The sequence below is a fragment of the Porites lutea genome, chromosome 12 (genome assembly GCF_958299795.1).
Source record: "Porites lutea chromosome 12, jaPorLute2.1, whole genome shotgun sequence".
In the NCBI taxonomy this organism is placed as follows: Eukaryota; Metazoa; Cnidaria; class Anthozoa; order Scleractinia; family Poritidae; genus Porites; species Porites lutea.
The window spans coordinates 14718100-14733823 of NC_133212.1; the positions used below are offsets into that span (position 1 = coordinate 14718100).

General features: G+C 41.4%; 1 protein-coding gene across 3 annotated transcripts in view; it reads left to right on the top strand.

Moving 5' to 3' along the window:
• Nucleotides 1–15724, top strand: part of LOC140921251 (guanine nucleotide exchange factor subunit RIC1-like) — a 57280-nt gene that overhangs the window by 14793 nt on the left and 26763 nt on the right. Inside the window, exons 14-33 of one of the 3 annotated variants that reach the window (XM_073371234.1) lie at nt 116–154; nt 1183–1293; nt 1732–1821; nt 2139–2304; nt 2386–2490; nt 3416–3528; nt 4268–4396; nt 4757–4853; nt 5249–5373; nt 5904–5950; nt 6073–6197; nt 6727–6869; nt 7607–7693; nt 8413–8460; nt 9243–9556; nt 10697–10852; nt 12033–12166; nt 13016–13141; nt 13824–13998; nt 14601–14792. In XM_073371234.1, the coding sequence (XP_073227335.1) occupies nt 116–154; nt 1183–1293; nt 1732–1821; nt 2139–2304; nt 2386–2490; nt 3416–3528; nt 4268–4396; nt 4757–4853; nt 5249–5373; nt 5904–5950; nt 6073–6197; nt 6727–6869; nt 7607–7693; nt 8413–8460; nt 9243–9556; nt 10697–10852; nt 12033–12166; nt 13016–13141; nt 13824–13998; nt 14601–14792 (2522 nt within the window). Of the gene's footprint in view, nt 1–115; nt 155–1182; nt 1294–1731; nt 1822–2138; nt 2305–2385; nt 2491–3415; nt 3529–4267; nt 4397–4756; nt 4854–5248; nt 5374–5903; nt 5951–6072; nt 6198–6726; nt 6870–7606; nt 7694–8412; nt 8461–9242; nt 9557–10696; nt 10853–12032; nt 12167–13000; nt 13142–13823; nt 13999–14600; nt 14793–15724 lie in introns of all 3 variants that reach the window. The other 2 variants (XM_073371233.1, XM_073371235.1) reach the window with 2 other exon arrangements.

The window sequence follows — 15724 nt, forward strand, 5'->3', positions numbered from 1 at the left end:
TTTCTTTCCAAACTCTGCTGTCGATTCAAACTACTTTATGTACATATACACCTCAAATTGACTTGCTAACAGTTTTAATCAATTTTGTTTGTCTGTGTGTACGTCTCCTTTCCAGGCTCCTTTAAATTACTTGGACAGCAACTGGCCTATCAGGGTAAGTCAGTACAGTTGAACCCGCCACTTGTTTTGTCCCGACGGACAGTGCATACACTGTTATATGAAAGAAGATCATCGCAGTTATGGACCCAACTTTTGCAGCTGCAAAAAGAAAGTCTGAAAAAATTCAGGCTTGTACGGGATTACCGTTTCAGGCTTGAATCCTTTACAAGCCTGAATGCTTCTTTTTTCAGGCTTTCTTTTCGCAACTGCAAAAGTTGCGTCTATAACTGCGATGATCTTCTTTCATATAACTCTTCACCCCATAGTTCTCATATATGAATTTTCATAACTTCAGTGCATATACTGTTGTTGTTCACTAAATTGCGTCCAGTTGAGCTTCAAAATAAACTCTACACAACTGCCTTTTGGAACCGGACGATGAGCAAACTGAGAGCCTGTTTACATGGCGGTGGTGGACCCCAGACAGGTGAGGTAACATGTGGCGGGTCACCCCACCTATCATGTAAACGTGATCAAATTAAAATGAGCGATTACATGGACAGGCGGGTTACCTCTCCTAAACGGGTTACCTCACCCACCTGGGGTCCCCCACCTCCATATAAACAGGCCCCGACTTACCGTAGTTGATCCAATTGACACCCGGAGCGTCTATTAGACAGGGCGTCGTTTATAAGAGAGTCGCAAGCTTAAAAGCATAGGGAACTTTTCTTTGAGAGAAGGTGTCTATTCTATCATTTGCGGTACTCAATGTAACTTACTTGCAATGAATTGCAGAAGTCTTCAACTGAGTAGCAGTGAAAGATACTGATGCCACAAATTTTGTGTAACAACATGCGAATCAAACAGCTGAACGCGATAAGGTTTAGTTTTTATTGTTTGTTTGTCTGCGGCGATGCACGAAGAAAGCAGCATCTTATAAAACACCACTGGTATATTGTTTATTATTATTTATTGGTATTATTGTATATAGATTTTCCGCCACCTTGGAGAGTAGGTGTACCCTACAATTATTCTAGGTCATTGTTTTATTTCAATCTTTTTTTTTGTTGTTTAACGCTTTAGTATGCGGCTGTGGACAAGACTGGTCGTTGTGTTGCAATAGCTGGAAGAACAGGGATCGCTCATTATTCACTTAACAGCAGAAAGTGGAAACTGTTTGGCAACGTGTCACAGGTACAGGAAGTTGCTCTCTGAAGCTGGTACCGTACAGGACTAAGCAATGAAACAACCGCCTACCTCATTTTCCTTTTCACCCGATCTTCAATTGGCCGCGACAGGATTCGCTTGGTCGGTAGAACGGTGAACGGCAAAACGTTAATGTCGCGAGCTCGATTGCTGGAGCCAGACAAATACTCAGGGTCTTCAATCGATTAAGAAGGAAGATTTTTCCCTGCAAACGGCTAGAACTTGATGTGGCTTGAATGAATACCTAGAAACGAAGGTCCCGGTCTTGCTTTTTTTCATTTAATACTCACATAATTTAAAGTCACCTTTTTGGTCAAGCAACGATTGATTTCGCTGCTGAGATTTTCAACTTTGAATTTAATAAACATGCTGTGATATTACTTTTCGCTTCATTACTTTATAACATTTTTCTTTTTTTCAATAAAGGAGCAAGGTTTCTCTTGTCGTGGTGGTCTGTCTTGGTGGAGAGAATTTCTTATTGTTCCCTGCTACAACTTTACTTCCTCGGCGGACGAGGTAGGTTTAAATTACCCGTCACAGGGTACCCAGGCTCTTAAACATTCCTTTCCTTTGCTACAACTGTTTGTCCTCAACAGACGGGTTAGGTTTAGCTTTGCGTACTGTCTTAGGAAGACCCCAGCAGCCTGTGGAACAGTCCATCTAGTGGCTGAATAAAAAAAATGGGTGACAGTGTTGCCTTATGACCCAAAAAACGGTTTAGCTTCCTTTGCATAGAAGACAAAGGGACGTTTCGAGAACAATGCCATTTAGGTTCATTTGTTGTAACTTTTACCCATTATTAATTTCGTGTTGTGTTTGCATCTTTCTTAAAGGTTCGTTTCTACCCCAGAACTTGCAATTTAGATAATGCATTTGCGGTAAATGTCAAGCTACCGGCTCCAGCTTTCCTTGTGAATGTTTTTCGATGCTTGTTGTTGGTGTACTGCGCTGATTCCAGAGTGGTTTTCTTTTCGCTGGAGAGGACAGATGTTAATCCAAGTAAGTTGTAGTGCTTAGCATGGGACCAGGATCCTTGGTGGGGGAAAGAATGAAATATTTGACAAGACTGTTTTCTTTCAGATGTTCCAGAAGTGCAAGTTTCACGCGTGCAAGAAGTATCACTTGTCAACCACGTGCCCCATCCCCTTGCAGTTGTTCATGTCACGCTTACATCTTTATATGCGGGTAAGTCACGCGAATCGCGAGTCGTCTTAGAACTTAGCAAGTAAAATCTTCCTTACAGAATTAAAGTTTACGTTTTAAAACGACGCCCTTACAGTGTCCTTGTCCAGTCTTATTCGGATCAAAACTTCTTCATTCGTTCCCTTTTTTGCCCAAATCTACTCTAAAGTCATGGAAAAACCTTAAGTTTGAAGAAATGTCAAATCAAGCGAACGACTTCGTAAACGCTAAAAGTCCTGCAAGAGAGAAACCTCTGCTCGTAGGGTAGAACAAATGTTACGCCCTTTCCTTTTTTCTCCGGGAAATTATGAAATGGTAGCTTATTATTTAATGTATAGAGACCTTTAGATTCGAGTAAGAGAACGACAACGAGGACGAGATTTTACTTACGTTTTTTTTCCTCTTTTTTTCCCTCGTATTCTCACAAAAAGAGATACACCTCGGAAAGTTTCATTTGATTTTTTTTTCACCAAAAAGGTTAACAAGGTTATTTTTATTGAAGGAACTGAAATATCGAAATGATAAAACCTTTAAAATTTGATAACTCTTTTTCGTCATTGTGAAAGTTGTAGTAGCCGAGAATGATGACGGCTATCGCGTTTCCGGCCAAAATGACGTTGGTTCACGCGCGCGCACTACTTATGGCGGTTACCAAAAGTCAGAACTGGCAGGCCGGCCCGGTAAATTTGAAAGTAACATGTTAGCCTTTTCTCGAAATTTTCCATAAAACCCACCACTACTGAGCATACCATTTAAGAATAGCCTGAATCTGACTGGACAGTCCTGATTAATAGTGGAATTCTCTTTTCAACTGGACTGGTCTGAACGGCCTGACTTCTCTCAAATAGAAAATGTATCGTGAAAAATCTCGTTTTCGTACTCGTCCTTGTCTTAGAATCTTAAAGTTTTTTCTTAACACACTCTATAGACTACCAAGGCTTGGAGGGACTGGACGGAGTAGAGTCGCTTATCACTAATGTCGGCGGTCGGCTGCTTATGCTTCAGAGGGACAAGAACTATCCTGAGAGAAAAACGAAAAAGGTATCTAGGAACAGTAAAGCTTCGAACCTTCCCTAAAGGCCACCTCCCTACAACGGTAACGGCAACTAAACTGCATCCCCAACTGCCAAAATATAACCTCTCGACAACGGCCGTTTTTTTGTTTTGTTTTGTTTTGATTTTATTTTTCATGAGTGACTGACGAAGTCAAGAATAGTCACGAGATTTGATCCGTATGGCGCTTCCATTTTTAATTAATGGTGGAAATCCTCACATAGATGGGTGTGGGAATAAGGTGCCTGGTGAAACCTAGAAGGTAACTATAACAACCCTGTGAGCGGCACCCACCAGGCACCATCACACTGAGAACTCTCGATCTTAACCTCCCCTAAATTATATTTAACCACATATAATTTATGATTAAATGTTGGAACAGTGTTTTTTTGTAAGAACCGTGACATCTCACTCTAGCAGACATTCCTGGACAACTTTATGTCACCTATCGCCACTTAAAAGAAAAGAAAATATCGGCTATTTTAAACGCGTATTTTACGTTTCTCTATGCCCTTTTACATGCCGTAGTAAGCATAAAATGTCTACAATTCTTCTAGCGGATATTGCGAACCTTACTGGTTTTGTCTTGTTAACATTTTGATTCAAAACATTATTTTTTATTGTGCATTATTATCTATATGTATGTGCCATAGATCAAGTCTGAAGATGAATTCTGTTATTTTAATCCTTTCTGTGGTAGTAATAAACTGTCTTTGATATCGCCTAGTCTTCGTTTTGTTCGCCTGTTGTTCTGGCGTCCTGTGTGGAGAATGTGTGGACTTCATCAACATCTAACCAGAAAAAAAGGCATCTGATGGAGGCTCTGTGGCTGGGATGTGGAGCGAATGGAATGAAGGTACAACTGCTTAAAGAGTAAACTGTCATGTTTTTTCCATAGACCATGTTATTCTCCCTCCTAGATTTCTTGGTAAGACTGGTTTTCGTTCACCCATGAATGTGTGAAAAAGTGCTATCTTTTCTCCGACATCTGCGAACCGAAGGCTCGTCTCACTGTGGCTTGTGTTAATCTTACTCTGTGGAACGTCTCTTCTCCAGCCCCTCAGAAGCCTTTTTTTGCCGTAGGGAGGCTGGGGAGAGAGGAAACAAAAAAAGCCCGCGGGGGAGGATGGGAAGGGGAAAAAGAAGAAGCAGAAAAGAGGTTGCCTTTTACCTCTTCCCGTCGGCCACTGCTCGCTTACTATTTTTGATTTTATAGGTCTGGCTTCCTTTATTTCCTGGAGATGATGATAATCCACCAAACTTTCTCTCCAAGAGAATCATGCTGCCATTTCATCTGAACATCTATCCACTAGGTATACTATTTATTACTGTTTAACTCCTCGTCAAATAACGAATTTTAGGTTTCGAAGGAGGGTAGGGTAGGAAAGTCGGGGCTTAAGTATTTGCGCAAAAATTTACCTTTCAACATCGAAGCTTTTTTGCCCGGTGTAAGCTCTTGACGTGCTTTCCTAGAAAGATGTGTCAGGTCTGATCTTATGTACCCCGAAAAGTTGTGTGGGTGAAAGGACTCAAGTTGGAGCCTTTTACAAGCGTTGTAATCAATCATCTCCTCCGATCACATTTGATTACTTGCCTCGCCGTAGGCTCATTATCGATTAGTTAATTGAAAGTTGCAATGGAAACACTGAGGTAAATACTTAACAGCAGTAAAACCTAGTATTGAGCCATAATTTCATTTCGTCCATAGCTGTTTTATTTCAAGATGCTGTGATTCTTGGTGCTGCTAATGAACCGATGCCTTTGGAATGCACTTCACCTGCTCCAACATCTCTTTCACCGCAAGCCTTTCCTTTCTGCACGTTAGAAAGAACGGTGAGTTGTGAGTATATCAGATCTACTTCAGTTTTGAACCCTGTAAATTTCTTGTGATCATTCAGTGTAAGAGTGGAAAATCGATTATGTCTTACGTAAGTCCATGAGTGAATAACCTCTGTGAAGCCTGGGATTACGCCTGCCTCTCACCGCTCACTAGTCCCTTCGCAGCCGGTGTCTTTGTCATCACGCTATACGTTCCTCCCCCTACAAACTTGTGGGGAGGAACGTTGCATGACAACACAAAGACGGTTGGGTAAGAGACTTATCGATCCACGCCGCTGGGACGTTTCGCGAGAGAGACGTCTGCGTTTGGTTAAAAATACTGTGCTAACGACGTAAATCTGTCCATCAAGAGCTCTGATCGGTTGACGCTGTCATTATACTCTTTTCAGGGATCTAACCCTTATTGTTCGTTGGATGCCATTATGGTTGTGCACATGCGTGTTTTTTCTTCGATGTATTCCGAATGTATTCCGATCCTTACCTGACTTTAAGTCTGTTTGTTTGTTTTCTTGCTTGTTTTGTAGACTCAAATATATCTGCACCACATCTTGAGGCAGCTTTTGCGACGCAAGTAAGTGTTTGCCTGTTCATATGATGATGCATTGGGCGAATAGCCTAGTTGGTTACCCTGAAAGGAAAAATCTGTTACCAATATACATGTATGTCTTTACAGTTTTTCTCTTTCTTACCCAGCTTAGGCCAGCAAGCTCTGAAGATTGCCAACATGTGTTGTGATCTGCCGTATTTTCCTCACGTACTTGAACTTATGTTACATGAAGTCTTGGAAGAAGAAGCAACTGCGTCTGAGCCTATTCCAGGTGACTAGGGAGGTTATCTTGGGTGGAGTGGGAGGAGAGGGTCGGGGGGGGGGGGGGGGGCGGGAGGGTGGCGGTTGATTCTGTTCTGTTTTCGCCCAATTGTGGCTTGTATTAAGAAGCTAGCAGAGAAAAACAAACCATCGTCACCTTCTGTACATGTGAGCAAAATATTGTTGATCTACAGTAGGTCTTAATTAGGAAAACAGTGTTACCAATAAAAGAGAGGCAATATTCTACAGAAATATGTAAAATGCGGTGTTCTATACAGACCCGCTTTTGATCGTCTGTTTGCGCCGCACCGCTCCGGTAAGAAACCTTCACTGGATCAACATTGGCAAAACAAAGGTGTTATGCGCGTAATTCCGCTTCTGATACCGAAATGCATATTGAGAACAAAGAATCTGGTCAAGTAAGGACGAATGAGAGGTAGAACAAGACCTCTCCGGTCCAGTTGTTGAACTGAATCCGCAATGGACTACTTGCTGCCTATTTTATAACCAACATACTCTTTGTTTATTGTTTGTTTCAGACGCTCTTCTTCCTCGTATCGTTCGGTTTATCAAGGAGTTTCCTCAGTATCTGGAGACAGTTGTTCATTGTGCCAGAAAAACCGAGGTTGCTCTATGGAGTTACCTGTTCATGGCTGTTGGCAATCCTCGAGAACTGTTCACAGTAAGAATAGCAGAAGAAACTTTAAGCTTTTTATCTTTTTCTTTTGAATACACCTTTGAGGGGAACAATTTACGCAAGACGTTTCTTGAAATGGTCACACTTTGTAATAAACTACACAATTTTAGAAACTAGATTAAGAACGTAATTAGAATTTAGCTCGGAATAATACACAGAATCGCAGAGAAGTACTTCTTAAAAGCTCTCATTTATATATTTGCACGCGTGGTTAACAGGTGGAAGTCAATGTTTTCACTGACGTGTACAGCATCTTTTACGAATTGCACCACAGGAAAGTACTGCTCACTTGTTTTTAGCTAGCTGGCGAGAAAGCTATCCTTTTTGAAAGGCGAGCGAAGCGTTCCGTGAGAGAACCGTCGAGCAAGCGGGAAAGCCGCTAGGGACAGAGGAAAGGAGATCTCGCAATAATCACAAATAGCTTTTCATTTCTTCTTCCCCTGGGCGAAGGAAATTAACGTTGACTGGAAAATAACTTACCGTGAAATGATTTTGATTGATGAGAGTCCTAGGTGGTGTGCAATAATTTTTGCAGTTTATGGAGATGCATGAAGTTTTAAGAAAAGCAGTACTGAAACAGTATATGTCAACAATCGCGAAGCTTCCTCCGAAGACGTTTTCGCTACTTGCTGGCTAGTTTTTAGCTTAATTTGTCGACTTCTGATTATCTGTTTTGTTTGGTCAGAACAATGATTGCATTCATATTAAACCTCTCCTAACAGGAATGTCTTGCCGCTGGCAAACTAGAAACTGCAGCTTCGTATCTTATCATTCTTCAAAACCTGGAACAACCGGCTGTTAGCAAACAGGTTTGTGCATGATTTATGCTCTGTTTTAGGGTGGATTCATTTGCAACGTACGCGTGTAGCTGTGGCACTTGCCTGCTGGAATTTTAAACTGTTTTTAAGCCCAAAAACACTAACAAATTCCAGTGGGCAAATGCGACAGCTATACGCATGTGTTGCAAATGAATCCACCCTTTCTGTAATTGATCATTACAGAAATTATGATGCTGTCACCCGGTTTTACTCTGGCAGGTATAGAGCTTACGAGAATTCTCCAATTTGTTTACTCGCACCTAAAAACGTGCAACAAGCGCACAATAATTTGCCATGGATGTCTGCATTTTATGTAATTACGTTCCAAGCAGAAACTGCAATGTATTTTTGTATTTTTGCAGTGCTAATGCAAATCCGCGAAGTCATTTTGCCACAATACTGAAACAGCCTCGCGCTCAGGGTTTTCAAGACTGTGTGAAACGGAGCGAGAGACTGGCAAAAAACTAAATCACATGGCATCATGGTGGGGCGGAGGGGTTGGGGGAACTCCAAATCTGTTACCTTCCAGTCGTCCTTTTTTGTACATGATGTAATTAAGACGTCTCCATGGAGACAAGCGCAGATTTTGATAACTAATCAGTTCAAGGGAGCAGCAAAAATGCTTCATTTCGAGTGCAGTACTGATACAAAGAGCCAAGAAAACAACGTTGTACAGTGACAATAACTTTTTTTTCTGGTCATGTTTTCAGCACGCTACCATCTTACTCGATAAGGCTCTGGATGGCTGTAAGTGGAGTGTAAGTGTGATCTAGTAGTCTTAAAAATTGTATAATTATATTGGAATAATCCGTAGCTTTCTTCAATACTGGGGTAAATAGTTTTTCTATTACAGACCAAGTAAATAAAAGCAAGTGGCTCCTAATAAGAGCGCGTGTAAACAGCTATATCTCAATGCAGGTGTTTTCTCGAAGCACACTATTCGCTAGTTTTCTGAGTCTTCCTCTGCCGTTGAACTAAAAAATGGCCGCAACACATGTGAAATGTTGCTAAAACTCACTTGTCCGAAATTTGTGCCTGTATTTTTGGAAGCATTTAGATCACATATCAATTGTGCGGTACATTAATACAGTATAACTGAAACATTCAAGATTCGGAAACATTTACAGCGTTTTAAATGCGAGCTTTTTAACTCTTAAAACCCTGTTTGATGCCAGTCGAGTGTAGCCGATTTCTACTGAGTATCTGGCCAAACAGAGAAAAATGTATTGGCTTGTTGCTTGCAAGTTAAACACCACTAGCACTCTGGCTTTTGTTCCTGGATTGAGTTGAAGCTGTCGAAATTCGTGCCTGTGCAGATAATAGAGCTTTGAAGTTTCGACCCTCTTGACTTGAACCTTTTGCGTTTTCTCCTCCTCGCTGTTCACATTTTTTTTTTCTTTTTCCAACTGCTTTACCTCTGGAAACAAGGTTGATAACCTTTTAATGGCGTCACAAGTGGTACAAGGGACTCCACACGGGAGAGGATGTTTGAGCTGTAAAAGAGTTAAGTAAGATGTTTCTTTTTGCTTTCCCTCGGCAGATTGCCCAAGATCTCGTCCGTTTCTTACGTTGCATTGCTGCAGATGAACTCGATTCCCCTCCCCGCTCCCCTACTTTCGTCAAACCGCACCTCCCCCCACCCCTAGGATCAGCTGCGTCAATGGACAGTGACGATATTCCTTACGTGGTCAACCCTCATCCGCGTTCCTCGAGTGTCTCGAAGCCTCCATCGCGTGGGCCTCTTACGCGTGGTAACTCTTTAGAAAAAGGATACTTGACCAGGACCGCTTCGATTGAGAGGAGTTCACGAAAGAGTGTGTCATCAAGCTCCCCAACTTCAACAACTCCTCCTAAGTAAGTCCGTCTTTGTTTTTCCTATTTTTGTTTTGTTAATCTTGTTTCTCTGGCTTGTTAGAGGGGGTCAGCCTCTTGATTTTCCCATGATCGAAACAGTAAAGAAAGGTGCTCAAAATAACTTGGGACTCTTTGGAAAATCCCTTCGAAGTAATTGTTACATGGAACTTCTAATGACAAATTTGTGATCGGCTTTGGGCAAGTCCTTTATCCCGCCCGCCTAACTCCTCCCTGCAATGTTGGGCCGAAAAATGGAAAACTAATATCACTGGAATGGTCCCAACAATTTTGACCTCAAGGTAGTCAAGGTTGGTACCAGTCCTCCATTCAAAGCTGAACTATGGTGATTAGTAATATTATTATACATTCAACTCACTATCTCTTTACTATCTCTTTTCTGATTGTCCGAAAGCGTACAGTGAAACCCCTACCTCGAACTTAATTATTCTGGATATCACAAAAACTTCATCGAATGATTGTTTAAAGACGTCTTGAAGTAACTGACATTTTGTTGTTCAGTCTCTAAAACAAAAGTTCTAGATCATATTGACGCAGTCACTTTTTACCACGTAATAAGAGGGTTAATGCCACCAGACATTAATTCTTGTCTTTATGTGCAGAAAAAACGATATTTAAAGGTGGTCCACTCGGTTGAACGTACGTCATTAGGGAGCTCGAGGAAAGTCGGTTTTGAAAGACGCATGTCAACTGGAAGAGTACTTTTCGCATACTTCGGCAGTGGTTTTGCTAAAACGTTTGGGCAAATCACCTCTATAGGAGTAAAGACACTCAGCAAGAAAAACGTTATCACGTTTAAACATATTAAAAGCAAAAAGGCCTTGCTTGTAGTTGACTTGCGTTGCTCAAAAACGCCTTCACTTAAGCTTGCTATATAAATTGTATGAACAGCTAGTCCCACAAAATTTGTGTCTACGTGCATAAGCCACTTGCGGAACTTTCAATACGGCTGACCCAAGATTGTATGAACGTTTCAGATACTTCACCCTTCCCTTATACCCTTATGAAACGCTTAAACGGGTGGGTTGAACTCTGGAAGTTAAGAAATGACTGGCATGACTTATGATTATACTTAAACAATGTAACTTAGCCTTACTTATTAATAACTGATGTTTTTTATAGGCGGCCATCAGAACTAGAAACTGCGGACAATTTTTTCATCGACACCATTTTGAACCGTCACGCTAGACTGCTACTGACCGTGCATCGGCTCAGGGACCTCGGCAGGTTTGCCGCTTATTTAGAGTTTGCTCTTGTGCCGTGGCTTCGTAAAGAAAGGTAAGTAAGCAAGTAACAGACATTTGATCTTATCGCCTTCAAATTTGTGGGTTTAACTACTTCTTCATCGAAGAAACTTTGTGGCTGTCACCTAGCATCAATTTCTCTCTCTGAAAAATTACCAGTTATTTACAATATTCATTTTGGGTTGCAGTGGCAGGTGATTCAAAAACCTCCTCTATCTACAACTCCCACGTCGCTCATTGAGGGAGGCTGTGAAAATTTTTCCACGAAACATTTTTTCAGCTCTGAAGACATGAGGAGATGCAAAACACCAGAATTTTCCTAGTCAAAGCCCTATAGTTGGAACCTCTTGTAAACGACCATCTCTCTTAAGCGACCTCAACAACTTTTTGGTTGTCAATGTTTAAATTGTCCTTTTGTGTAATGTAATGTAATGCAATGTAATGTAATGCAATGCAATGCAATGCAATGTATTGCAATGCCGTGGATCAGAGGACAACAAGACGCGCCCTCTTTCCATGTTAACAGGTTAACAGTGAGCTCGGACTTCAGTATACAACGCGACACTGGCAGGCGCTATCAGTCCATTTATGAGCTTATTGTAACCCACCCATAGCTCATGATATGAATGATGTGTGATGCGTGAAAGGTAGACCACACCACCGGGGAAACTTCCCCTACTCTCTTGAACAGTAGTGTGGGTTCTTTTTTTGACTGCTGAAAGAAGGATGAAGGAGACAAGACCAACGGTTTAACATCACTGCGCAATGACGCGATCACCTTAACTGAGACAAGGTCTCAAATCGCAGTCAGCATGATCTCACCACTTCTTTTTTTCTAAAAAAAGACCCTGATTGTCGGTCCGGCCGGGGTTTGAACCTACGACCTCCTGCTCGGCAGACCGGTGCTCTCCCAAGTGAGCTAACCGGGTGGCGGTTGTAACCTCTTTTAAGCGACCGCTTGACGCATTTTCTGATCTGTTTACTAGATTTATGCACTATGCCACTCAGAATATTCCAAGAACTCTTAATGACAAGATGGAACCACCATTATCATATCTTAGAATTGCTTTCAGTATATTCGCTTTTAAAGAGTAGATGAAAAGACCATTGTGGTTCGATTCTCGTAAGTAACCGCCTCCCGTAAGCCACGACTAAGTCGTCACATTTTGGGTGGTCACTTACGGGAGGTTTGACTGTATTTGTTTTCCTTACAGAAATCGTGCTGCCGGTGTGGAAGATTACATTGAAACTTTGAGAAATGTCCACAACACATTTGGTCTCCCGTATCCTGCTGTTAGTCAACAATCATTATCTGCGCCGTTATCGCCTAAATCAGACACTAGACATGGTAGGTGCAATCTCTCATAGTCGATCTTAGTCTACCACGCAACCATTTGTGACGAGACAAAAACAGCTGCTTGGGAGACTAAGTCTGTCTTCAATTTGTTGTCATGAAGCAATGCCTATTTTAAAAAGAAGCACTTTTGTGTGAGAAGTCGCTAGAAGGCTACTTTTGGTGCAAAAGGTCTTATTATTTAGAAGGCCCGTGAAGGTTAGTTCTCAATCCTGCAGACAAACAACCTGCGAGTACCAACGCTATAATTTTTCCAAAGGTGTTTCGCAGATTGACGTCATCAGACACCAATGCCCTTGTGGGCGATTTCCTTAGCGGGCGTGGTTTGAGGTTTCTCCGTGGGTTCCGGATAACTAGGAACATTGAACAAAATTTTAATTTGTATTTTTTAAAATTTTTTTGTACAAAGTACAAAGAACCCTGTGGGCCATTAAGCCCTTTTTCTTTCCGCTGCGTGCATGGTTGCCCTGTGGCTCATGTGGTACAAGAACATGTGCTCGTTATTTCTTTGATGTTGATACCCCTCCCATTAGCTTATTTTGTTGTCTACTTTTCTTCCGGAAGCGTAGATCTTCTAGAGCCTTTTGGTCTTCTTTTAATTTGAACTATCCTCTTTTTGTTTGTTTGTTTGTTTGGCTATCTGTTGTACGCAAAATACGTTTAAAAACTATGAGCAATCCTCAGTCACTCCATGTTTATCACTGTGCTTGTTCACTTAAACAAGACCAAAATAATGTAGTGGTTGAGTTCCTACACTTCTATTTGTTGCGTATATGTTGGAAAACGAGTAGGTTTTGGATATTGACAAAATGATTGATTTCAACCAAGATCGATTTTCATCAGTGTCCTCGTCAAGTAGTGCTGCCGGCGGACGCCAAACCTTGAATGAGCTGGAGGGAAGAATGGAGCTGGGGATCGAACTTGGAGAAGAGGTGGAGGAAGAAGCACACCTGTCTCCAGCCTACAGAAGTGAGTCAAGTACTGAATCATGAATCATGAGTCGGACTCTTTTAGCTTCCCAGGTTATCGTAATGAATTGTATGGTGGGTGTGGTCACGAGTGTTGTGACTGTCACAAGTGATGTGACAGGGACGATTGTTGTGACTGTGACGTGTCACGACGGTGATGATCGCTGCAACCCATGTCTATTGTTAATAGTCACATATTTCCAAAGAGGCTGAAATGAGTTTCGCATACTGATCGTGGATTAAAGCGATACTCACGCTGACGTCACCTATTGATATTAATATGACACCCAGGAGCGCATTGCTTCGTGAAACGAAAGAGATACAAATTGGAGTGGCAAAAACAATGTTGGTAAATAGTGATATCTCCTAAATCCAGCTTGTAAATGACAGAACCATCCCTGCCAATGTAGCGTTACTTGGCATGGAATGAAGGCAGATTTCATATTTTGCTCTATTGACTAATAAAACTATAAACAAGGGAGGGGGGGGGGGGGGGCTGGAGAGAACAGCTGAGTTGCACAAATGGTGAAAACTTAAGTGTTCGCAGTGACCAAAGTAGTTCAGCCTTTCGAGTTGATCACTGCCATGCGCAGTTAACTGACCTGGTAATGTTCATAAAATCACGTTTAGTCGGCATTATTGCTTTAGATATTGAAGCGTGATTGTTACTTCCTTGATTGTAGATGATGAATGTGGACGTATCAGCGGTGATCCGTCAGAAACAAGTTCACTGGCTTACTCAATGGATGGGGAAGAGGACTGGATTTGGGGAGGAGAGGGACCTGGGTTCGTGGATGTTCAAGAGATTCGTGCTCAGCTTACTTTCAGTGGCTCACTTCAAGCTCTGAGAGAGATCAGGTCAGTTCGATTTGGATCTTTGCCCTTTTTGGTTAGATTATAACCTGTAATGTACGTTTTCAGTGTAATAACAAAAATTTATTCCCATATCACTTTAGACAAAAACCTTTGTCGCAGCTCTCCAATCAAGGAAAGCCAGACTCTTGCATTTTTTTCGAAAAATACTAATGTTATTTTAGTGTTCTTTGTTAAAGAAGCACAGCTATCGCTATGAGGTTTCCTGTTCTCGCTATAAAGAAAACCTTTTAGCGTTACGTCCTTGTGCCGAAACAAGAGGTAAACTTGTTTAATAGAAACTTCACTGCTTTTCACATATAAAGCACGTACTCTTGCATATGAATGGCACTGAGATTTCCGTCAAAACAGAGTCATTGAAGCCTTGCTTCCACTCAAAGGCGATGCTGCGTAGCATACAACTATAAATTGGCCCTTAATATGGAACAAAAGAATCTTAAGCCGTTGAATACAACGAACATAAGAACTAAACTAAATCTTAGCAAATGTTAGCTGATTCTTTCGCAAAACAGGTTTTTCTTGACGTATAATGTCTTCTTGGGTTACATTTGCACCGTATATTCACGAAACGCGTTTCTTTCGTTCAGATTCTTGTTGCAGATGTTTATGGAGGCTAGATGTTACGACTGGTGGTTGATACTTTCCTTAGTGTTACGTGACAGCACGTGTCTGACAGATTTCATTGACGACGCCATCAAACTTCACGACACCAACGTGGAATCTTTGTCCCGGATGAGGGATGGAATTGAAGCTCTGGAGGCATGGGCTGAACACAATTGGTAATTTTGATCTTTTTCGGACCTACAATTATTATTATTATTTTTTTTTTTTTTTTTTTTTTTTTTTCACGCCACTTAGAAAGAAGTTTTGATTTAATTTATGACAGTTTCCAGCTCAATTTGTTGTAAACTAGCCCCTAAATCCAGCTTGAAACACAGTGCCACTTTCCTCCTAAGCTCAGTAATTTGGCTGTTAACTGAGACTACCTCCATAGAAGTCGATTGGGTTTGTAAACGCACACTGCCACATATATATATATGTTCACAGTTGTCCACACGTGAACGATATTTATCGTACACCGATTATTTCGTTCATCTCCTCTGGATACTTTGATTACGAATGCATTCTTCACGTGGAGGGAAAACGTAAACGCATAAGTTTGCTTATATCCCCCACTCAGTCAGTACGCGAGCTGTGGAAGCCGTGTTCTACTCTACTATCTGCTGAATTTGAAAATGTCCTTTCCCACGTGCCTAATTAACCTGAGATGCATAATTGTATCTTATTCGCTAACCCACTTTGCTTTCTTTACTCGCTCCATTGACTATTTTCCAATTGCCCATAATACACTCTGTTTGCCCCCCAAATTTTGCATAACTTATTGTCTTAAAATGCTCTTGGGAAAATGCAAAACTCCCAGGAGCTTTTAAAAACAATGGTTTATGCAGAATTTGGGGGGCAAACAGAGTGTGTTATGGGCAATTGGAAAATAGAGAATAATGCAAGTTATGGATCCTCGATTTTTTTCCTGTTGAATTATGGCCTCCGGAATAGAACTCGCTCCGTACCTTACAGTATGGACCTCGAACTCAGTCATCAAGAGCTACTATACATTGTATAATACACGTTACACGGACTCCTGACTGTGTAGACAAAGACCCATTTACCCTCAAACAATTTCTACCCTTGTTGTTAATATTATGTTTTTTAT